This window comes from Micropterus dolomieu, linkage group LG03 (assembly GCF_021292245.1).
Source record: "Micropterus dolomieu isolate WLL.071019.BEF.003 ecotype Adirondacks linkage group LG03, ASM2129224v1, whole genome shotgun sequence".
Lineage (NCBI taxonomy): Eukaryota > Metazoa > Chordata > Actinopteri > Centrarchiformes > Centrarchidae > Micropterus > Micropterus dolomieu.
This window is the reverse complement of record NC_060152.1, coordinates 14,541,659-14,567,804: the sequence shown is the minus strand read 5'-3', so window position 1 is coordinate 14,567,804 and position 26,146 is coordinate 14,541,659. Positions and strand designations below refer to the sequence as shown.

At 38.8% G+C, this 26,146-nt stretch overlaps 1 protein-coding gene across 3 annotated transcripts in view; it reads left to right on the top strand.

The window, feature by feature from the left end:
• The window catches only part of kcnj14 (potassium inwardly rectifying channel subfamily J member 14), a 34,965-nt gene extending 10,531 nt beyond the window's left edge, over positions 1-24,434 (top strand). For 2 of the 3 annotated variants that reach the window (XM_046044058.1, XM_046044057.1), the window contains 4 exons: positions 15,878-16,045; positions 16,153-19,404; positions 20,487-20,804; positions 22,617-24,434. In XM_046044058.1, the coding sequence (XP_045900014.1) occupies positions 18,346-19,404; positions 20,487-20,804; positions 22,617-22,847 (1,608 nt within the window). In that variant the 5' untranslated portion in view covers positions 15,878-16,045; positions 16,153-18,345 and the 3' untranslated portion in view covers positions 22,848-24,434. Of the gene's footprint in view, positions 1-9,334; positions 9,414-15,877; positions 16,046-16,152; positions 19,405-20,486; positions 20,805-22,616 lie in introns of those variants that run through there. The other variant, XM_046044059.1, reaches the window with a different exon arrangement.
• Positions 24,435-26,146: the final 1,712 nt, after the last annotated feature.

Here is a 26,146-nt window from a genome sequence, read left to right as displayed (position 1 = left end):
GGACCGGTGCATACAAATCTGCCGAGTCAGTGGATAGCGCAATGAGGCGGACAGGACTGACGACTGTTTGACTTGATTTAATATTTTATTTTATTTTAAATGATGAACGGAATTTTTAGCCAGTTATAGTTTTTCAGAAGAAGATGGTGCAAATGTAGGCCTACTCTATGTTGCCTTTTGTGAAATATTGTGAGACAAGACCAATACTTTTGGCCCAAGACTGTCGATCTGAAATGTAATCTGCAGCGACATCAAAGCAGACGCTGGGTGCCTGACAGAAACGGCCGGTATGACACATGGTGACCCAGGCTGCACCGGGGTTAAGAGCTACTGTTGAACTGCAGAGGAGCAGCCAAACCCCCGCGGTGCCGCGTGCCTTCATACGTTACCGGCTTACTTTAACAGTGTTGTGTTCGTGACAGGACCTTTCCTATCCGGAAATCTGTGCAGTAAAAGGTTTCCAATTAAATTCCATTTGAACGGAAATATTTGATGCAAATGTGTATCCTCAATAAACCTATACCCCAAAAGCTTAATAATTCTTTGTTAAGGAAAACATCCATCCATCGTCAACCGCTTATCCTGCGTACAGGGTCGCGGGGGGGCTGGAGCATATCCCAGCTGACACCGGGCGCAAGGCGGGGTACACCCTGGACAGGTCACCAGTGTTAAAGAAAACATTGTTAGCAATAACTAAAAAAGTAAAATATGTAGCATAGGCATCCACAAACTTTAGAGAGAACATTATTTCATCCAATAAAAATTGTGATTTTATAAGTCGCCAATTTAGCCTGTACCACTGCAGTGACCTATGTTTGGGCCCTAATCAGTGCTAAAGACAAATGAGTAATAGTCATAATCCACTCAGTATTAAAAGAGCATATTTTAATCAGCCAATACTTGCACACATTTGTTTTTTTTTTCTTACCTTAAAACTGTTTAATCCCTGATGCTGTAACAATAATATTCCATTGATTTGTTTGGTGAAAAAACTCAGTTTCCATTCTGAAATAGCCCCCTGAATTCTTCAGGAACGAGATTAGGATTATTTATCTTCAGCAGGAGGAGGTGGAGGTCGGAGTATTTGTGCCCAAACTTTGTCATCTGGTCTCTGCCGTCTGTCCTGCTCAGTGCAGCGCTGTCTCCTCAGCTCTGTCTTTGATGTGTCTGAGTCGACGGAGAGGAGTGTGTGTGAGTGGGAAGGGGGTGGGATGGGATGTTGAGTGAGGGGGCTTACTGTATCCCGTTTAGTACTGAATATTAATATTAAGTTATTTTGGCCACATTTTCATTGATTTGAAACAGAACTGCAGCAGAATATGTAACAGTGACCTTCCTAATGATATGTTTCAATCTCCAACAATTAATAGTGTAGATAGCAATAACAGCAAAGATATCTGAAGAGTCTATTTTTGCAACATGGGGTTGGTGGTTGAATATTCAGAATCAACATGGAAGACGAACACCTTTCATCATAAAAACATTCAGTTTATGGTAATAACAGTTCAGTTGATTTAAATTATGACTGAAAAAGCCAAGCCACGGTTGTTGCGGGTGGTAAAAGAATTTAAAATACAGATAAAGCTAATAGTGTGTGTTTTGAATTCTGATATTTTATAGCCACGTTTGGGGGGGATTTACAGTAAAGTTTGATTTTGGTTTGATGACTCTCTAATGGTTTCAATACCTTTGAGCCAGGCATAAATCTCACGGTGAACTCACTGCAAAGACTTTCCATGAAAGTCAAGAATCTGACCATAAATGGTATCGTAACATATTTTTGGCAAATAATCAGATGCTGTATAAGTCACAGATATATTGCCACTACATTTAGTTTTGAAAGCTACCAATTTATTGTGATGGATCTTGTTTATTCAGCAAGAACGTTTTTATGGTTTTCCTATGGTTTCCTATGTTTTTACAATGTCAATGGCTCGAACAACAAAATTATGCATTTATGGTCACCTGCAAATCCAAATGGCAAGAAAAAAAGAATACAGCTCAAAAAAGGTTAAGACCTGCATGGTCCCATCAGTAGAAAAATGACAAGTGCTCTGTGGTTCCTTTTTGGATTTTCCCTTTTTTTTCATGGGGCCATGATCTACAACTTCTTAATAAACACAGAGTAAAATAGGGGGAGTATATATTGGATTAGTGGTTAAAGAAAACTGTCCTGTAACCCAAAGGTCATAGGGTTAATCCCATACAGTATAACACAAACAAGTCAATCAAAAGCCAAATTGTCTTTGACACGGTTCATGTGTCACATTCTGTTGGTGAATAGATTTTGCTTTTTGCTTGATACCTAAAGGATGTAAGCATAATATAAAACTGCACAGTTGATTCATCCAGTAAGATTGAATTTGACTCTGCTGAGTTTTGACTTTCTGTGGGAAGGGCAGAGAGACAGACGTACTGCGCCAGGGTATCATTGGTATTTGCTGTCATTTCATGACGCACTGCAATAACTAATACACTTCAGCTCTGACCCAATGTCAATACCACATCAGCTCATGTTCAAACACAAGGAGCCTCACACCCCCACAAGGGGTTTATATCATGATTTGGTGTTTAAATTATAGAGGAAATTAATTATCCAGTATACTTGCCTGTATCAACATTTTTCCATGTCAGAGAAAAGTTTACCTGGTAGATCTAATAAGTGGCCTGACTTTTAGCTATGACAACATCACAGAATAAACAGGTCTTTCAGTAGTTATCAAAAGCAACTTACAGTTGCCTGTTATCCACCAAGTTGTTTTTGGCCTTGCCGTTGTATAACCCACAGCTGTGGTTTGCCAGCTTCAAGAGGCTGAACAACTTGGAAATGATTTAGTTGTGACTAGCTAGTAAAATGTGTAGGCTGTACGCCTCATGTTGGTGGTGGGGAGTCCACGTTGGCTGCTTCATACATGTGCTGGCGTTCATAAGATAGACAGAGACAGGCTGTAAAGACGAGAAAGGGATGGGTGGAAGGGGGGGGGGGCATACCTATCCCCATGGGGTGTGAGGAATTTGAACAAATACCTGGCACAGGCATGCCAAAATAGGGTGGGGGGGGGGGGGCTATGGAGGCATGAGAAGCTCCCTCATACCCTCATACAAATAGACGCGCAGGTAAAACCACTTATTCAATAGAAATGGAGAAGGAGGCAAGGGTGCCAAGGTGGCAAAATGTTTAATGAAGTGATCTCTGTCTCAAATTTGCACAGAAGTGTGTGTGTGTGTGTGTGTGTGTGTGGGTGTGTGTGGGTGTGTGTGGGTGTGTGTGGGTGTGTGTGTGTGGGTGGGGGGTGGGGTGGGGGGGTAAAGTCTAAAAATGTCTTGAAAGTACTGTGCTGTTTATTTGTCTTTGTCAGAACACATCAATCTCAGCCTGCAGACACATTATATAATTCCTAATTACATTTACCTGAGCTATGGGCTTTGTACGTGTTTCCCCTATTAATTAGTCCGTGTCCATCGTTAGTATGCAAATACAGAAGGTGTGAAGATGAAAGCATACGTATTGGAATTTTAAGATTATTAATATATCTAATTGTATAAAAAAATGTATAAATATTAATATGTGTTTTGTGTTGGCATTTTGTGATGTGTAAAACAATTCTGTCCTGGCAATAGTCACAAAAGACATATTTAGACCAATGAATTCTGTCTTAAAGTGCAGGACAGTTTCTTTTGTCTCTCAAGACATTTTTCAAATCTGACTAACTGACTGAACATAACTCATCAGCTTAGATTTTTTGGTCATATAAAGTAGTAACTGTTATTTATATTTGTTTGCTAAGATATGATCATCTCAATCAGTATTTACTTGTTTGGTCATATCACTAATATTTTCATTGTCAGTTAATCTTCTGATTATTTTCTCTGTAGTATCACCCATCCATCCATTCATCCATCCAACCGCTTATCCTGCGTACAGCGTCACGGGGGGGCTGGAGCCAATCCCAGCTTTACATCGGGCGAAAGGCGGGGTACACCCTGGACAGGTCGCCAGTTGTAGTATCACCCAATGTGACATATTTAAATTGCATGAATTGCAAAAATATTCAGTTTACTTTTACAAAACTCAAAGAACTGATGCATTTGGTACACGTTATGACTTAAATGACTAATCAGTTGTTTAAATTGTTGCAGATTATTTATACATATTAATTGATATAATCAATTAATCAATTCAGCACAATTGTATATACAGCATATATTATTCAATAACAACATCCCCTTTATAAATACCCTCAGGTAATAATTGTTTTATTAATGGAAATTGTTGTCTGCTGCAGTATCACAGTGGACACCTGTTACAGAACGTAACTGTGACAGTGAGTGGATTACACATCCTGCCAAAACAACGTATTTCATTACACTAATTGCGTGCTTGTCACATATAAATGTTCCACATGTCAAATATGCCACATGTCATATTCTGGGGCTTCTGCACCACAACTGTTCTGGTATCATGGGGCCAATTGGGCCCTGAGGTGTCTTTGTGCTACTGGGAGTTCACAAGAGGTTGAGCATGTCAAAACAAAACGGACCTTGAGATCACACTTGCACTCCCTTGAAAAAACAGTCTTTATTATTCTGTATATCTTCATCTATTTACGCAGCACACTCAAACAAAGGGGCTGTAACATGTCCAATCAGCGGGTAGTCACAGCATGACAAACGCCCAACACGCAAACATTATCAGCTCCCTAACCTTTTCCTGGCTGTCCTTGCTTTCCTTCATGCATTTCATTAATTAGCTTACCATTTCTGAGCAAATTGACAAATTGCCTGCTGCTTGACTGTCCTCAGTATCGTAGTCTTGATTAAATGGGCGGACATTTTCTTGTGTGTGACAAATGGTGGTTGGACCAGGCTGATTCACAACTTGTGATGAGTTATTGCCCCCCCCCCCCCCTTCTGCCTGTCTGTCTTTACAGTTGCACATCAAATTCCCCCTGTTCCCTCAATACCCAGCCAAGAGTTTGTACTATGTGAGTACACCATGAGATTTAGTGTGGATATGAACCCAGATTTGCCTGAAGTCATTCCTCCTGTCCAACAAGTATATTTAACACATAGTGTGCATGCCTCAGTCTGCCTTTTGTAAGTGAGATGTGATAGTTTAAATGAGGAAAGTAGTACAGCTGAAGTGACTAGTTGATAAAAAGAACGATAGTGAGCCAGTTTTTAAAGCAAAATTGGCAAAAAATCACAGTTTACAGCTTCTCAGATTTAGATGTTTTGTGGTTTTCTTAGTTTTATATGATAGTAAGCCCAGTGGTGGAACTAACACTTTTAGTAAACGTATTAATGTATTTGCAACAAAAAGTAGTGAAAGTATCAAATGTTAAAGTAGGCCTACTTGTTAGGCAGCCGAAGGGTCCTTTCCTTTTAATACTGCCACTGTATCATATACTTAAATATCAGATTATTGTGACTATAACATATGTTGTAGCTGGTCGAGGTGGATCTCCTTTTAACTACAGTACTTTATATTACCATTTGTCAGTTCAACCTTTAACACTATATCATTTTAAAAACTCAGTACAGGTTTTCTCTGTCTGTGTAATCCATAGGTGTCATTTACACTGGGGACGCTGGGGACATGTCCCCACCACTTTTTGAAATGGCTGATTTTGTCCCAATCACTTTTTTAAAGCATAATTTGTTAAAAAATGTTCTAAAATATAGCTTGCAGTTAAATAACAAATACAAATGCCTTTAGAAAGGTTTATTTGCACAATAATAGAATAATAGAAGAAACAAATGTGCGTCGTCCAAAAAAAGTAACTTAAGGTTAAAAAAAAAAAAAATGAGGTACTGATTATAAAATGACCCAAAAACGTGCAGCACCAATCAGTAACACAGTTTCTTTTTGGCCAAGTTTTCTGTTCTCTCCCTGTGAACATGACAAAAGAGGAGGGAAGACTAAATCATGCAAAGTGACACCCTTGGTGTAATCAGAAAATGAATGAAGAAACCAAAGCTGTCAGGTAGAGTAAAGAGTACAATATTTCCCTGTGAAATGTAGTGGACTAGAAGTAAACAGTATCTTAAAATGGATTGTACTTGTACAGCACCTTTCTAATCTTCTGACCACTCAAAGTACTTTACAGTACATGTAACATTCACCTACATTAATACACCAGTGGCAGAGGCTGTGCAAAGTTTCAACTGCTCATCTCAAAGAAACTAAACATTCATTCACACCGATGGGAACAATTTGGAATTCAGTATCTTGTCCAGGGACACTTTGAAATACAGACTGGAGGAGCCTGGGTATGACCTTCCAATTAGTGGACATGAGAGGGTCTGTTTGCCTGCGTACACTTTGAGCATGATATCTAGTTTTTAGTGAGTCTGCAGCACCTTTGTCTGAAGTGCAGGGGATCTTCCTTCTGTGTTGGCACCCGAAGTAAGTCTGCAGAGGGCAGAAACCGCACATTGAACCAATATGCGCTTACCCCTGAAATCACGGAGCATTAGATTTGAACCTTGTATGACCATGACAAAATCTGGAACCTGTTACGCGACGCTGAGCCTGAGTTTGCTGCTCCATCTGCAGAAATCAGATCAGCCTTTCACAGGCATACGTGAAACGTTATAATAGCAGCAAGCATCTAACCAGTCATCAGGGAAACTCTCGCTTACCAAGCAGGATAGTTTAGTTAATGCCTTCCCCATGATTTACTATGAATAGGTGTTGGAACTTAAATCACACTTTTACTTCATAGAAAACTCATTAATGCTAAAATCCATGTGTTACATGCTCTGTTCGCAAATAACGTTTTTACCTTAAAGGAAAATTCAATAAAACCAAATGTGTGAACAGGTTTCTCTCTTGTTATCTCTGTTTAGCATCTTTCAAGTCATAAAACACCCGAAGGTGTGAAGTTCTGTTCTTTTAGTGTCTGCACAGCTGCTGATTTTAAATCTTGGCCTGTTATTATGCCCTCAGAAACCAGGTGTGCAGCCTCTGGTCAATCTGCAGCCATCCAGTCTTATTAGCTAATCACCAGTTTAGAGTGAAAACTTTCAAGTTGTAAACTGAGGCACTGGATCTTTCACTGCAGGCTCGTTGTAGATGGATAGTTTAGATCTGCCCACTGGTGGCTCAGAATCAGTACTGCATCCCCACTCCTTGTCCAATAATAATAATGGACCAATTATACAATGCTTCAGTGAGGACACACACACAAAATAAGGAAGATCCACCTCTCTCACTCTGCCACCCTGCTGCAGATATTCCCTCGAAATTATAAAAACTAAAAGTAAAGTAAGTATCATATCAAGTTTCCATATGAATGATTTATTGTAAGTACCACTCTGTCAAAGTATACCCCATGATTGAAACTAAATAGTGGAAATGTTGACTCACTGTTGAGCCATTAGGAATGAGCGCCATTGGTGCTTTTATGCTTCATTACAAGTCAAACGAGTAAAAAGGAAAGCTTTGTCCCAGATGTACATATTTCTCTTTGTTTATTTTAGGCCACAATGGCTGCAACAGTTTACCACAATCACATCAAGTCAAACATTATTTACGTGACACAAGGAAGTCCAGTCACCATTTACCACATTTTAAAATAATGTAAACTTTGGAAATAAAGTAACTTATTTTTCTTATTTCAATTTGAGAAGAACTTGCAACAAATGTCCCTGGTTGTGTTTGAACCTGGCAAACCCAGTAACGTCTCCTCTCTGACCCCCTTCTCATTGGGAGAATTCAGGTATCATCGGGGGTGTTCAATCCCAGAGAAAAACCTTTTTAACTGATACTTTTCTGCCATGTTTGAACATTGTCCCAACAACCAGTAAACAAAACCAAAACCAGGATATCTGCAGATACTGTTTGTCCCATGTGTGCTGCAATCATATACAGCTTAAAAAAGGGACCATAGAGTCTCCTTCTTTTATGTCTTTCAGATCATTCACAAAGTCTGACATCATCATGCCCTCCAACACCACTTTCTCTCTCTCTGCCTCTGTTCCCTCCTCCCGGACAGTTTTCCATGGGTCAATTAGTGTTTGACACAAACACTTATGCAATTTAAAAGGACAGAGGGAGTTATAATCTATGTGACATCGATCTAGTTTATTGTCATGTCAACATATTTTGCAAACCAACAGATGAGGATTATCTACTACATAGATTAGTGGTAACAATTACAAAAAGTTGTTTTTCATAAAAGCACAGTGAATGCACAGTTTTGATATCCAAATGTTTACATTTTTATGTTGTTGGATGTTGTGGCAGCTGCATTACGTCGCTTCTTTGCCGTTTGTCCTCAGTGGTCTTCTGAGCTGATCCTTATTTCCATAGAATGACAGAGCTCATGACATCATAGGTCACTTCTTGGGTGCCTTGACGGAGATTAAATCAGATTAAGTATTAGTAAACACACACTGTCGCTCTCTCTCTGTCTCTCTCTCTCTCTCTCACACACACACACACAAATAAGGTAACTCAGTAATCTGGCTATAGTCACTGGTCACTGTCTCTCTTTCTGTCTGTCTGCCTGGTTTTCAAATTCATATTTACATCAAATAATCTTTATTGGCATAACTATAATTAAGGATAGTATTGCCAAACCCTGTTGTGTGTATATATATATATGTCTACATAAGTCTCTCGCTCAGACAAAAAAACCCCAAAAAAAACAACACGTAAAATTCAATGAAATTATTATTATTATTCTTATTATTATTATTAACACTATTTATCAATACAAATGATATTATCTTTCTTTGGAGTAGTTTTATAACAGTCAGAACTAACCTTTTTTTTTTTCTTATAGCAATCTAACATGTCAGTCCAGTCTGTCAGAACTGTAACCTGACATTTAAAAGTGCACAGACAACACAAATAAGAGCTTAATTAAAGGGTAAAAAAGGTTGTATATCTTTTATTAGTCTATAAATATATAAATGCAAAGTAAGATATGAGGCATTATGTAATAGACAACAATTAAACAACAGATTAAATCATTGTTAGTCCTGTAACTTTTAAATATCTACTTAGTTCATTAGCAATTCGTGTAACATTGTTGATACAGTTTGAGAAGTTTTAAAAGTAAACTAAAATAATAAAAATGGGTAATCCGGATCAATAATCCGCGTGTATTACACATATAAACTGTTAACATTGATGAATGGAGTGACAAGGTCACTCTGCAGTCCGCAGATGCGCGTGGTAGTCTAGATAGCATCTCGACGTGAGCGCGCTCATCCACCACCTGAGGGCTCGCGGACAGCTTACAGGACCGCAAGCACGGGGCAGCTCGCTCACAGTTTCAAATATGCACTTTTGTTTTTGTTTTTTAAATTAACCATCCGTTAAATTCTGTTGAAAAAGGGAAATTAAAGTAAACTGACGTGGTCACAGGCGCTGAATTACCGTGGGGAAATGTCAACTGTAGGTAAGTGCTGATGAATATCACTGCGCAAGAAGTTGCCAAAACACCAATTTTTTAAAAATATTTTTTTCCTTTTATGGCTGTGTAGTCTGTAAGCCACATGCGAACTTAAAGTGGAATTTAAAAGCCGGTAAACGCATGATTTAACTCATAATAGCTAATCTGAAAATATGATGCAGTTTTAAACATTTTGGTGTTTATAACATCAATTACATTGTTAATATCCCTACTGTTACTTATGAATTTTGCTTTGTAGATTTGCTATTGGCTCCAAATGGGATTTAAGAATAGGATATGATTCATAAACAGAGAGCCACCATCAGAGGATGAAGAAAGAATAAGTAGATGTTGCTGTTGGGAGAACAGTGAGCAATGAAGCTATGACAGAACAGATAAGGTGGCCAGAGAGCTTGGTGTGCTGATGATTTAGACTTTAATCCTTTTTTGTTTTTGTGAGTTGTGAACTGATGGAAAACACAGCTGTGTTTTGAAATAGGTTTTAAAGTGATGTAATACTTCTGAACAAATGAGAGACAAACCGCTTTGAAATACATGTAAAGGACACATATATCATGATTTTTAAAGGATGCTCTTTCATAGTTTCTTTGCTAAATGTACAGTAAGTAGTACACAGATAGAAAGGTAGATTTCAAACATTTTGTGCTTGTGGCAAGACACTACTGTGGGTTTTTCAGGGAGGCATATAGAGATGGGACCATATGACAAAAGATGATTCTCTTTTAAAAGGCGCTCACGGTTTCAAAGACTTGATTTGTATTGTAAATTAAGCCTCAGTCAATTCAGCAGGGAATCTTTTTTGATGCTGACCATAGTTGAATTTATTTGACCAATGCATGGCATCCAAGGGAGTTAGCAAGTCAACGTTATAGCTAATGATGATAAAGGGCACTCCATAAAGTTAGTGGACATGGGAGTGACAAATGACAGTGACAAAAGTAACAGTAAGTAAGTAAAAACTGGACAATGACTGGAAAATTAGTGTTGCAGAGGCCAAGATATCTTGCTTTTAGTCTCTATTATGGGTCAAGTCCAAAAATCCTATGGATGGATCCTACACCTCCATAATACAACTCAATTTTGCTGACCCTCCCTGCAATGTAAACACCAACGTCTTTCAAACATCATGCACTATTTTGGTTGTAGTCCTAAAGACACTGCACAGTGGAAAGAACAGTTTTTTCCCTTTTTACAGTCAAGAAACGTTACAAGGTACAATGTAACTTTTAAGTTAATTTAAGATTTTCAAAAGAGGTAAAGAGATAAATAATATGACAATATTATTATCATATGTTCTTTTAATCTACATTACACCAAGACTGCAATTCAACTGCAGCATGGCTGTGTCATTTCACTCCATGCATTTTAATTGCATGATTTCTGTATTTGACATTTTTCCAATTTGTGACTGTTTGACATTCAAACTATGACACAGTGTGCATGCCATGGAGCCAAAGAATGATGCTACAACATCAGGAACCCCCATCTTTCCATTTCCTGAAGGGTGTTAAATGCATTTCTCAGACTATTTTAGTCATGCACACATTTTAGAAATAGATCCAGACATTCAGGACAGCCCTGACATGTTGTTTTGTGTGTGTGTGTGTGTGTGTGTGTGTGTCTGTCTGTGTGTAATCACATAACTACTGTTGTCATGAGCAACGTGTGTGACAGTAACGCCATAGTGTACCGTGTAATTTACATGCCTTGTTTATACTGCATTTAAAATGCAAATATCTGCAAATAGCATAACTCTGTTGGGCAGTTCCTGGGCAGATGGGGTGAAAGCAGCTGATGAAGGCATGCTGTGGACTTGTGCAGTGGTGTGGCAAGTTTACAATGGCTAACTAGAAAATAAAAATTAAAGGGAATATAATATAACAGTTATAGCTAGGTAATAAATATTAACCTTGAGAAAGTAAAAAGGTGTAATTGTTGTTGATGAAAGGTCAGAGTAGTGTTGATTGAGCTCTGTGGTCATGCATTATATTGAAACTGACTTTCTAAATAGATGAAAAGTGTTTCTATATGATAATAATTTGACAAAAAGGGCACTTATTTAGTGAGTAGCGATGAATATGAATATTTCTGAAAGAATAATTGAGGTGAAGAGAAAACGTGGCTTGGGTCTAATTTAAAGAGTCTAATTAGTCTTGACTGCGTACTTCTGTATGTTCTGAGTATTTCTGTAATTAGAAAAGAGTTGTGCAGAGTTTTAACCAGCACATTGCAACCTGCACCATCTTAACTCCCCAGATTAACATTTGGTCGTCGTCACACAATGACCTTGATCACTGCACACAGCTGAGGGAGGGAAGGCAGCGGAAAAGTTTCAATTAGATGGAATAAGGCTCGCTGCCAAGATGACTCCACACTTGTGCTTATTATCAGATGTTCTCATAAGAGTGTGTATGTGTGTGTGTGTGTGTGTTGCTACTTCCTAAAACACTTGATGAAATAGTTCTTTAAGTAAGTTGTTTCTGTAATTTTCTTCAGATACTATACAACATTAAACAGTAGTAAAAATATTCAACTTCAAATCTTTTAAGATATATAAATGAGCATGTGTTTGCAAATGTCAGCATGAATGAGACCCTTCTAATTAAATTTTAATGCTTTTCTCAAATATAATATCATCTACTATTTTGTTGAATTTTACTCTTCATTACGCAACATCCATTACTGTTTGGTGCTCTGGTGCTGCAACTGTCAGCTGCAGCTACTGCAACATATGAATGATACCACCAGATCAAACTATATTGATCAGTAAAAGGGCACTGCAGTATTGTATTGTCACTGTGCATTTGTTTTTTATTTTTTCAGGCTGTTACATCTGTTGCATTTGTCCCTTTCTGTGCATTAACATTGTTCTGCCTTGTAACGTAACATTTTATAGAATAATTAAGAAATGAAAGAGATGTAGAAAATAGGCCTGAGACAGAGAACCATGTGACACTGTGAGAGAGACCCAGTCTGTGCCCTGGTTTCTAACCCCATTGATCAATAATAAGTATTGATTTCTCTATATTTGCATTGTGCCATCCCAATATAGATGGTTATTTTGAGGGTTTTGTGTACATTGTGTGCACAGTGTTGATTAAACTCATCATGAAACCATCCAACCAAATTTAATGATACATGGAGCAGCATAACATTATTTTACTCAAACAGGAAATAGGACAGATCTCATGAGACATGGGAGGCACAAAGAGTGACAAACCAAAATGAAGAACATAGTTTATTCTGTGCCTTTTTCAATGACACTGAAATCATATTCCTGCAAACTTAAATCTGGCCACATAACACCCTAATATGTTAAAATAATCTGGATAGAAAGAGGACAAGGGAGGTACTGCAGAGAATCCATGGTGAGAGACCCAAAATGAAAACAACGAGAGAAAGATTTGTGGTGAAAGTGGATTAACGTGCTTTTGCAGGAGAATTATGAATGTGATCATCAAGGTAGATATTTTGCTGTACATTTTTCAAACCAGTGAGAGTTGTAATACCATTAAACTGGCAACAACTTTGTCTGTGCTGTCCCCTACAGCTGTTTAGGGTTAGTTTTGCTTGTGTATCAGTGGCTAATTTAAAATAATCCATAAACCTGAATGATGAAGCACATTAGCAGTGTTTTATGTTTTCAGCAGTTGTTGGATTATTATTTTGCCAATGAATGCTGCCCAGTCAGTACTTTATTTGCATTGTCTATGGAACCATTATCTGCTGCTAGAAGACTGAACATTGATGCAAGAGGAATTACTGACCCGGCATACAGTTTTAGTTTATGCTAATGATGTTAATCACTTCATTTAGATTCTCCTAGGTAATTCCAAATTAAGTACATCCAAATTAGTAGAGTTAATTATGATTATGGCATTTTGGAGTGAACAGTGGCTCTTAATAGATCACAAGCATTAAACTCAGCTTTCTCCCAATCTTTTTTCTGGCCCCCTACAGACTTTAAGTAAGTAAGTAGTTATGATAAATGCCCCCATGTCTTAAAGACTAGTGCGTTGCTCTTTTTCTTCAAGCTGTTAAAAAAAACACCATGAAATGTATTATAGTCTTATAGTCATAGATATTGTTCATACTTTCATGTGTGCTGTATCACTTGTAAATGCTTCTGTTACTTTTAAAGAAAACCCCTGAACAAGAAAATTGTCATTTTAAAAAAATATGGCATAAACAGGATCCTAGGTTAAGATATAGGTAGTTTACCTGCTAAACTAGGTGGAATATGTTATTATGTATCATGAGTTAGCAGCCAGTTTGCAGCTACAAACCTAACCCTATTATAGAATGGTGATTTTTTCATTCTCGATGAATTGTTAGATTTATGAAGCGTCAGAAAACTGTGGAAAGATACCCATCACAATTTCCTAAAGTCCAATATGATGATGAAGATTGATTGTTTTGTACGACCAACAGTCAAATATCCAAAGATATTAAATTTAATATGTAATGTAAGATGAGGAAAAAGCAGCAACTTCTCTAGAGATCTGTTTGGCTAATGGGCCCACAAAGATTAGTAGTCCCATCATGTGTTTCAACCTTGAAATAAAGCGGGACTGCAGATAAGATGCTGCTCTGGGGGCCTGGCAGTGTGAACTTCATGCACACTATTTTCCCAGACACCCCTGAATGAATGTTCTTACATGAGACATCACTTGAGACATTTGCCACCTTACACCAGGATAAGGTTAGGCAACACAAAGACACGTGCAACCTCACATTGCCTATACACACATACACACATACACACACACACACACACACACACACACACACACACACACACACACACACTTCTCTCATCACCTCCTCCAGCTACTGTCAGTTGTCCGGTGACACTTAAACCCAATCACAGAGATAGCTGACCTGAGAGCATGTTCATTTGGTAGTGTTGGCAGGAGGCCCCAAGGTCAGGACTGCCTCCTCACACATTTGTTAATTAACTAAACATTGAGCAACACAAGCCTGGAATAATCTGTCTATATAATTTTTTTGAAATTAAGACCTTATAAAACCATATGGTCCAGTCTGAGTTCCAATAATGCCCTAGTAGTTATTTTATTACATTCATGCATTTTGGTTGAACATATTAAATACTAGACTGGTTTGCGGTATTTTTACCTTTATGGTGTTTGCACAATGCTGAAGCTACCGTAGTGATAGAATAAGAAATTATATAAAGTTTAACAGCAGTTTTAAGCATGAAATGAGAATAATTTTCCCTCTCTGCCAGCAGCATATAACACTGTTTAAGCATAAGGTAGTGGAGGAAGAAGAAATCAGATACTTTACAATACTTAAGTAAAAGCAGCAATATCACACTGTGATAATCATACTAATGTACCTAAAGTATCAAAAGTAAAAGTACTTGTTATGCAGATGAATGTTTCCTGTTTCTGGATTAATATTACTGCCACATTAATGTGTATGTTGCATTTTACTGCTGTTGTTGTTTAAGATTGTGCTAATTTTAACTACTTTTTATAGTGACAAAATATAGTGGAGGATACGTATACAGCGTAAAATTGAAATACTCAAGTAAAGTGCGTCGAAATTAAAAGTACAGTTCTCAAGTAGTACTTAGTTACATTCCACCACTGATGATGGTCTGCCACATCTGGGGACAGCAAATAGCAGACTCTATTTTATTACACTGGCCAAGGAAGATGCACTACAGTGTTTATTTATTCATCCATGTGTAACATGTGGTTATGTCTCAGATTCTACTGAAAGTATTGACCAGTTCCAATAGACTCAAGGATATTTGCTAGATTCAGTGAAATATACTACTTTTTCCCATATTGTCTTGAATCCTGTGTATGCCATAACATATCCTACCTGTGCGTTAAAGACATTCTTGCCACTTTCTGTAACAGTAGTGGCTCTTATGTAAGTTGTCAAAGGATTAGCAAAATCATCGGTGAGATTACCGGAGTCACGAGCGCAGCTGTAATCCACAGCATATCGCCATCTCCACAGCAAGACATACTGCCTCTTCACCCAAACCAACCCAGAGTCCTGGTTTATCTCAGTCCCCTAGCTGAGCTACAATCCCAGTCTCAACATTTGTCCAAGAAAATCCCCTGCACTTCTTTGCAGTCTATTTGGTTTAATCCACTATTGCTTATTTTTTTTAAAGATTACTTACACTGTACCACTTGGTTTCCTGACCCAACATAAGGCCCCTGCACTTCAGACCTTTTTAGTCATCAGAGGCTTCTTCATAATAGGATAACCTTTTTGGTATCTCACCAGTTCTTCCTAATAAATACTATATCCATCAATACATAGAAATATGTTGTGATGCATATCATCTGACAGAGTGTCCATATATACAGATACTGATTTTTAATTAAGTCCTAAATGCACAGAAATGATTTTCTAAAGACAGAAGAATGGAAAATGACTTTCTTTCTCTCGGTTTCTCTTCACAGGCTCCATCATTCCACAGGTACACCACAGGTTTCCCTTTGTCGTGACAAACTTTGGTTCTTCAAGTTAAGACTGTCTAAAGGAAAACCTCCACAGCATTTGACCGATAAAATAATCCAGTAACAATCCAAGGACTGCATGAGAGAAACCTTAGAGATGCACTACAAACGGTAGGTTTCTGATCACCATCCATTTAGATACTTATCTTATACAGCATGATAACTAATTTACCTTAACTTTGTCATTCTCTTTTTGTTTGTTCTCATTTCTTTTCAAGACTGGCAGCGTGTTAATCAAGAAGCCCCTAAAGCAAAGGGATACAAAACAGACAGCCAATCTCAGTAAAGAGAACCGAAAAACCTGCAGACTCTTTCGTTGTGATCTCCTGAGATTGTTTCCCCCAAAGATCAATGCTTTTACTGAGCATGTGTCATAAAGGGAGGTCAACACACAAGCGAAGATGAACCCTTATGTCACTTCACACTTCAGGAGGGATCTTTTCCCCCATTTCCATTTGTTGTAGGCTTTTGTCTTACCTGCTGTTACTGGTTGAATGAAATCGCTTCTTCTCTATTTGTACAGTTACAGCAGTGTCTATTGTTTTTCAGTTCCCTTTGTAGTCGCCACAGTGCTGAGTTAGAGTTGAGGGTTTAATTCTGTCCACTGTTCCAAAGAGACTGGATATGAATACTCTGTATACTTGTCAGGATCAGTAGTAGAGTTCTCTGGAGATGGTTGGGCAAGGTGAATACTAACACTACAAGCATACCTTTCCATTTCCAGATATATTTGCACATTTCTCTTTTGCTTTATTTAAACTCTTCAAAGTTGTCATTTTCACATTGCATCTACATGATAATCTTCTGTTTTGTTTGCGTAAACTCTCTCTGATGTTCAGGCAGCCTTTTGTTTTGTCTTATTTTGTATCTTGTTCAAACAGTTACGCCCTCAGCCATCTTTGTTCTCAGCACTTCTCAGCTCTTCTCATTCTGTGGCACACACCTGATCTATCAACTCTGGTGCCAGACCTCCAGAAAAATGTAGAAAACTTCTTCAGGTGACCTGTGTGCTTACCTTTTCCCTCCATATAAATCTTCTACTTAAATCTAAAAACACAAATAATATAGGAGATAGATCAAAGTAATCTCTTTCTGTTATTTTCTTCCCTTCTTCTTATCTTTTGTCAGACGTAGGCGCTTTCTCAGCCGTAACGCTGAGCTGTAATGAGGTATGTCTGGTCTAACTGTTGCTGGTGATTGCTAACAGCCGTGTAGTTCAGTTCAATATTATCCACATAACAGTCTGTACACAAAACAAGTCTTCACCAAATTGACAATGGCCATTAAACAGATTTGCAGACCGTTAGATAGAAAATGTGAAATTGTTAAAGCAGTGACATGATTGAACAGGAAATGGCAAACAAAACATGGTTCTTTCAGTTTGGACCCTCTTGTTGGGCAAAAGTGACTTGTAAAGAAAGGTTATGAGACTAGTTTAAGTCTGCAGAAACAGATACATTGTGTGAATCTGCCTATTAAATTGTGTGTACTATAGTCAGTGCTTTATCCAAGACCTGTTGGCACTGAATTATGAATGATGAATAATGACAGACATTTGATGTACTGAAAGCACTGCATTCTTTGTGTCCTCATGCCCATACTAAGTGGTTGTAAAACTGGGAACAGCCTGATCGTAAGAAGTGGCATGTTTTTTTGCTTTTGACTGCATGTTGGAGATGATTTTATCACCGAGTCCCATTTGAAGTTAATTTCTATTTGTCTTGTCTTGTATGCATCTTGTCACAATATTATGGCACTCTGTAATGATTTGCACATCCTTTTCATGTTTCTTACTCCTTTCTACTATTAGTTTATGGCTTCCATGAATCGATGCCTGCATGAGGCTTCCTTTTTATTGTTTTGAACTGAACAGAACCTTTCCTGCTTGCTTTTTCGATGTCTGTTGAAGTCAATCCTTTCCTACCATCCTTGTCAAAAGAAGTCTTGTAAACTCGGGGTCACAGAAATAGAGTCCTTTGGCTGCTGCTGACATCTTCCTTTTATCTCACCTTTGCTTCTTTAGTGAGTATGATTTAAGGACATTGGTTGCTAATGAATGCAACTGTGAACCTACTTCAAGAAAGCCCACTTTGTTTGCTGAGGGATCTTTCACTGAAAGGATAGACTGTACTGAGAAACAGCATTACACGTTGAGGAAAGTAAACAAGTGACCTGTCAATGGCCTTGGTGGGAATTATCCTCTTGTTACCATATATACCACCATACCACTATTGACTTGCAATTCTCTCTTCATGAAGAAGGGCTGAAAGACTGACTGTGTTGTTAGCATCACACACTAAATTGACTGTATCAAGGTGCTTAATTACTACATCAACAATAAAATCAAGGCACACTAAGGAATACAAATTAACTGTCAACTACTCCATAAGAGATAGGGGACTTTATAGTACATGATGGGAGCGGCACGCGTGAAACGCCGCTTCAGTGCTGTGGTGGATGGGCCAGTGGAGGAGGAGGAAGTCATGAGGCTGGCACAGAGTGCTGCAGACACGGCTAGGGCAGGGGGCAGTCCGACGGGGTCAGGGACCCCAACCAGCCCCTCCCCGACTCATGCCCTGAACGGCAAAACTCTACCTCTCCAGAGCAACACCAACAATGCACGGAGGCAGAGTGCCATTGGAGAGTCAGTTGGAGGAGACGCAGGAGAAGGCGGGGTGAGATCAGGAGGAATGTGCTCAGGTCTAAGGAGTGGAAGAGGCTGTAGTGTAGGAGGAAGAGGGAAAAGCCATTCATCCTTGGCCCAGGATTCGCTCTCTTCCCCCTCCACTACTAGCCGCAGGCACACCAGGCGCTCTAGCCGCCGGCCCCGACAACGCTTTGTGGGCAAGGACGGACGCTGCAACGTCACTTTTGTCAACATGAGCGAGAGGGGCCAGCGCTACCTCAGCGACCTCTTTACCACCTGTGTGGACATCCGCTGGCGCTGGATGCTGGTCATCTTCACCCTCTCCTTCCTTCTCTCCTGGCTGCTCTTTGGATTTGCCTTCTGGCTCATTGCCTCCATGCATGGGGACCTCTCCATTCAGCTTACCCCCAGCTCAGGTTTCTCTCCGGGATCAGGAGAGGCCGGGTCTGGAGGAGAGTCTGATAGAGAGGCAGTGGTTGAGGAGCCGTGCTTCCTCCAGGTGAACAGCTTCATGGCGGCCTTTCTATTCTCCTTGGAGACACAGACATCCATTGGTTACGGATTTAGAAGTGTGACCGAAGAATGTCCCCTGGCGGTGGCGGCGGTCGTTTTGCAGTGCATTGTGGGCTGCATTATTGACGCCTTCATCATTGGGGCAGTCATGGCAAAGATTGCCAAGCCCAAGAAGCGCAACGAGACGCTGGTGTTCTCTGAAACAGCTGTGGTGGCGCTGAGGGACGGGAAACTCTGCATGATGTGGAGGGTCGGAAACCTACGCAAGAGCCATCTGGTAGAGGCACACGTTCGAGCACAACTACTGAAGGTAAGTGAAGGGAGATGGATTTTGACCATTATGAAAACAAGAGGTCAGAAAGTAGTGGAATGATAAAAGAGACAAGCCTATCCCTTTTTTTAGTAAAGAGGTGAATTGGAGGATGTTAAAAGACAAAAAGTAAGAGAGAAAAGTAAACTAATGTATCAAAAGATAAAGGTCGCTACTGAGAGATAGCTGTATTTGAAAAAAGGTTGCAGTAGAGAGAAAGAGAGAGTGCTGAGACCATCTGGCCTGTATTCTGTGGACCGTAGTTAATGAGAGCTTGTTTTATTTTCCCTCAGGGGTTAGGAAGATTTGCCATGGATTAACTTGCCCACAATTCTTTAACTGAGAACCATTGTCCTTCATGATCTCATTTTTCCTGTTGTGCATGTGGGACACAATGAGTATTGCAATAAATGTATGTTTATGCTAACTTTACTGTCTGGCCTTATGTGGGTAGTTTTAAACATGTTTCCTTTTGTAGTGAATGTTTTGTCATCATCAATGCTGTGCGTGTATACGTGTGTATGCTGCAACGGTTGTCTGGAGGGTCAGAATCTGTGGAACACTGAGGCTACAGCATCTCTTAATAGCATGACCATATCAAAGTTCAGACAGGGCAGATGGGATTAATTTTGTGAGGATCAAAGAAATACAATTCTAAATACTGGTACTGGATATTGTCCTATAGTAAGGGTTGGGTGAGTGATAAGCCTATGCATGGGTGGTATGAGTAAAGACTCGCATAGTCAAATTCAACTGAATATAATAACCAAATGCTAAGCTTTTGGGTCAGGGTAAGAAATTTAATTTCCAACGTTTATCTCAGAAGACTTGATGACAGATGTATTTAAAATGACACATGGATTACCTCTTTTGTATACCATCGTGTTGCATTTTATAGCCAGAATTACAGTTTAATTTTCTTTTACTTGATCATGTCCTGTCCGCCTGTTTCAATCATTTCTAGTCTCCATTTAATATTTTCCCACACGTGAAAATCAATTTATGCAGCATCCCAACATCTAATGTGGAAAGGTTTGTGTACCACAAATTGACTTTATTTTATTCTTCACTCCCAACTCCAGTCAAGGGTGACAGCAGAAGGAGAGTTCCTCCCACTTGACAATGTGGACATCAACGTGGGTTTTGATAATGGCACGGACCGTATCTTCTTAGTCTCACCAGTGACAATTGTCCATGAAATCAACGACGAGTCGCCCTTCTTTGAGATCGACCGAAAGGCCCTGGAGAATGACTCTGAGTTGGAGGTGGTGGTCATCCTCGAGGGCATGGTTGAGGCCACAGCCATGACTACACAGTGCCGTAGCTCTTATCTGGCTTCTGAAATCCTCTGGGGACACCGATTCGAACCAGTGCTCTTCGAGAGGAAAGACTGCTACCAGGTCAGAAATACACAGAGATACTCAGGAAGTATATGGATCCATCCCTTCCCTTAATGCCATGTAAGAAGTGGTATCCGCAACTTCACTATAGTCAGGAGGGGTGTGTATATTAAGTGTGTTTTTACCCACAGTAGCAGTTTGGCTCTAGAGATGACAATGTCAGTGTCAATGTCTTAAAGATCCCAGAATGCATTTTGAAAAGTAGTGTACAACTGATGGTTATCACTAACCAAGCCCTATACCATCATGCAGCTAATAGAAAAAAACAGTCCACCAACTGATTGTCCGACGGCAATGATGTAATTAACAGCGTTTAAATAATGATTGGAGTAGTGTCCGACAGTGTTATTTTCATTATGCTGGTGAGCTCACTATATAGTCGTCTATATACAAGTCCCTGCATAGGTAGTAGGGAGTAGTGAATGAGTGGTGGTTTTGGACACAGCCTGTGTTTAGTGCTAATTAGCAAATGTTAGCTTGCTAACACACTAAACTAAAACAGTGAACATGGTAAACATTGACCTGCTAAACATAAGCATGTTAACATTGTTATTTTGAGTATGTTAGCATGCTGACTTAGCATTTAGCTCAAAGCATAGCTGTTCAAAATACAACCTCACGGAGTAGGGTGACCAGACATCCCTGTGTTCCGGGGACAGTCCCCGGTTTTGGTGGCCTGTCCCCATCTGGAGCTGTCCCCAGAAATATCCTCGTTTTTAACTGCGTGTTAATCATAGACTGTATAAGGTGTTAACAGACCTGAAATCAGAATGTACGTAGCTAGAAAGACTGGACAGCAGAGCATACAGGTGTCGTGCTGAAAAGTAATTGTCTGCCCAAAAGTGATCACTCAGTATGTTAAAGCTGTATCGCCCAGTCCCTTTACAACTACAGCTGCTTTTATCAGATTCAAACAGACATAACGTGCAAATAAATATCACTTTATGTCCGTGGTAATAGCAAAGGTATGTCTTTGTGATACTTTAACTTTTTTTTTTACGGAATAATCACAGTTGTGGCCAAATAAGTGTTTGCAGTTTATAGCATAACCAGGCATGACATTTATTGGTAATAATAGAAGCCTGTTATTGCCGATGGATTATGTGTTTGGTAGGTCTATGTCTAGTATCCTTGTTTATAGTTGGAAATTAGAATGTAGCCTCTAATAAACATGACTTACTGCTGAGTTATATATAAAATAAACATGATCTCTTTTGCAATCCTTATGACTCTACATTATTTAACTTGCTGTGTACCAACCAATCCAAATTTTACCTGTTGAAATACCTTTAAATGGCCAGTACAACCTATGTAATGCAGTATTCCACTTTTCGGAAAGTGATTGCAGCTTCTACTTATTGACTGAAAGGTAGATTCTGTCTCAAAGTGACTTGATTTCATTCAGAAGTTATATTTGACAGATTATAACTCAGCTAGTACTTTTTACCTCTTAAAATACCTTTAAATGGCCAAAACAAAACATAAAATACAGTATTCTACTTGCTAGAAAGTGATTGCAGCCTCTACTTATTGACTGAAAGATTATTTCTACCTCAAAATTACTTGATTACATTCAGAATAGTTATATTTGACAGATTATAAAACTGAAATGGTCCCCCTTTTTAAATTTCATATATAATACGTAATATATTTTTAATGACATACTGACCACCAAACCAAAAATGTCCCCGGTTTTCATTTCAGAAATCTGGTCACCTTATCACAGAGCCGCTATTTTAACTGAGACTTGTTGTGTTTCCATACAAATTAAATGTAAAAAAAAAAATTCTTGTCTCGTGCCTTTTTTGCTAGGTGGACTACTCATTCTTCCATCGGACATATGAAATCCCGACCACTCCTTCATGCAGTGCTAAAGAGCTGGCAGAACAGAAGTTCTTACAAAGCTCACACTCGTCATTCTGCTATGAGAATGAAGTGGCTCTGCAACTCGTCTCCCCTGATGATGAGCCTGAACAAGACCCTGAGTGTCCCTCCCCACCCACACGAAGGCCATCTCTGGCAGAACATCTCCACTACAACTGATACAGTGGGATAGGAAGCCTTAAGGGAAAAGAGGCAGAAAGTAGCCATGGAGGTTTAGAGGAAGAACAGGAACAAAGAGAGGGTAAGAACGGTAGGAATGGGCTGTCCAAGAGAGACCAGATTAAAAGTACATATATGGATTTGCCAGTGTCAGGAACAGGATAGGAAGTGAAACCGTTTACAGTGAATAGAGAGGGAAGAAAGTCCAGAATAGGAGCAAGTCAAGAGATCCATTAGAGTTTTTAAAAGTTTACAGGATTTAGATAAGTACTACTGTACAGATTAAATTGTACAGAGAAACAGAAAAGATATGGACAGATAAAGAAACAGTGAGAGGTTTGGGATCAGTCTATAGGGGAGATGGGTTACTACACTGACCTAGTTGTCTGATTGGTCCTGGCAATCTTTCAGAATTATTGAACAAATGTCTGCAATGTCTCACATCTGGCCCATCATCACTACCACAACACACCCATCTGGCTCTAATGCCTGACTGGCAGAATATACAAGAGCAGCCCATGGTGGCTCTAACCTGCAACTGCACCTCCACTCTTATGATCTGCAGGAATTCTTGACCTCTACTGAAATGAATGGTAGTGTACCTTCTGAGGTACAACTCAGGAATGTTTTCCACTATGATGCTGATTTATCATTTTAATGCTTTATTTTCTTATGGTAAGTATGGATAGTGCACAATTTGTGATACTTTGAGGTTGGGGGTGGCTGTTGAGAATGCTTTTGAGTATTTGGCTTGGCTACTTGTAGAGCCAAAGCAGGGCAACAGTAACATGAAGAAGCAACTGAAAACTAGCAGCTTTTTAAAGCAGTTTCTTTTCCATGTTATGTGCTGTACGTTGTTTGTCTTTTGACCCTTTTTTCTATGTGTCATGAAAAAAAAAAGTTAACTGGTTGTAACATTTGATTTATTCATTTGTTGAGATGAAGACCATGTGGTCAGAGGAAGCATGAGTGTTTGTCATTTTCAAACCACTGCAGTGATATACAATGACAGATGACAATTGCTGTGTCCAGACCAGTTAATTACCATACATTCTTTCTTGCACTACTATATACAGTATCTTTTCATTTTGCTAAAAACACTCCTATTGTATTGTTCTTGTCTGTTGCTTTTGGATTCTAGTACAACTCAGTTACAACATTATATTTGAAATGTCTTGGCACACTTGGAAGACCCTTGATGGTTTAGACTGAATCGAGAAAAAGGGGTCTGTAAATGCTCTGGAGGCTAGTAACCTCCAACATCACAAGAACATAACTGAGCTGAACTGAATGGGAGAAGCGTTCTGACGATGATGACATGGCTTGCTTCTCTGAGAATAAAACTGTCAAACTTCTGCACAAGTGGATGAGGATTGAACTGGAAACTACACCACATTCATAGAATATTATTCAGTTTTTTGTGCCCATAAAATCATGTGACACCCTGCTCTAAGTCGAATGTGTTACGGTAGTGAATGGTGCCTTCATAACAAACCAGAGATTTTGCAACTGGCCCGTCATCTGCAGCTGCAGCTTATTTTTATTGTGTGTATTTGCATAATGCTACTTATTTAAGAGTGTTTTTTCAATCACTGTAACATTTGCAGTACGTTGTTCTAAGTAGACAAAAATATCTATGCAAATGAATTACTGTGAATCTGCTCAGTTACTGAGAAGTCTCAATATGAATATGCATTGAACATAAAGATGCTTTTAGCTGCATTGTATTGTACACTATGTAATAGTTGCACTTTGTAGTTAAATTACAAAGCACCTGGAATGTTGTTGTTTCTTTTAGATCCTATAATAATGTACTGTAAATTATGCCACCGGAGTATTTAAGTGTTAAATTACAGGTGTTGGTGATGGAAATGTAAGTCAGTGTCAGGAGTGCAACATTATATTACTATAAGTGTTAACCAATAATCAGCCTGTCCAATGGACATCGTGGGAACGTTGTACTTTGCACAAAAGTAATATATGGAGATGAATATCACTAATGAAGATCTACAACAGCACAGTAGAGTTGCTGGATCAGCACAGGTTAACCTCATTGCATTAGTCGCAGTGCTTGACTTAAGTTATCGAAATATTTTGTCATGGTTACCTCAGGAGTGTTGAGGTATTGATAACATATTATCTATTACAATTAGTGTTAAGGCAGTTATATGTTTGTGTCCTCCCTTGACTTCTCCTTCTTGGCTACCATGTTCTATTTATAAGCTGCATGGAGGGGGTCATGTCGTTCACCTTTCCTCCACTTCCATGAAATGTAACTTGAACTTACAGCACCATCACTTTAACAACGATAGCACTTTTTAAACACCCCAGAAAGAAATAGACAGATGGATTGTTTGGTAATTTAACTGGTTGCTTAGGATTCACTATTCACAGTACACATACTACATTTTTTAAATCGTAGGTATTTATAATATACATTGTGTAAAATACATAGTATAGTGTAATTTTTTAATAAATAAGTGAGATGAAACCAATGAAAGTTGTAGATACCTTTCCTATGTTATTTTTCTAAAGAGAACTGCTCCAACATTGAAATTAATTTCAGAGCTGCCTCAGGCACAGAGCACTTCCAAATGAAACTGAACTGTGTTGAGCAAATAAAACACGGGGACTGAATTGCAATTATTGGTTGCTTCTTTATTTATTCTCCTTGTAGCTCACATCGCAAGCCAGTCCATTTTAAAAATCTTATCACTGCTCTGATAATCTTTGCTGCGTTTACATTTACAGTTTTAGATTTTATGTACTACTTACATATAGGTAATATTACTGTAATTATACAGAGATTTTTACAAAATGTTGAGAGACGAAGATTATCCTTATAATGTCTTCACAACTACTTGGCTGCTGGAGATTTACGACTCATAGACACATACCAAATCACCAGATCTTGTTTCAGAAGGAAGTGCAAGGAATATCCACAACTATCTCTTTCTCTATCTATATATACTGTGTATACATATAGGCTATATATGTTCACTGATAACCTTGTCTGTCACTGACACTAACAGTCTGTACCTAAACCTTAATAACGCATTTTCAGATTTTTTGCAGGAACATGTGAAAGAATGTTAAAACTGTATGATGTAAATAAAACTATACAAATCTTGTAATGACTGATTTGTACAGCTCTGACTTCAACAGAAGTCATATAAGATATAGTAGTTTTGATTTATTTGTATTGTGTTGTCAATATGGCCTGTTAGCTTCTGCAAAACTCTTATCACTGCTGACAAATCAGAAGAATAAAACACCCCTTAGCAAAGACCCTATAATAA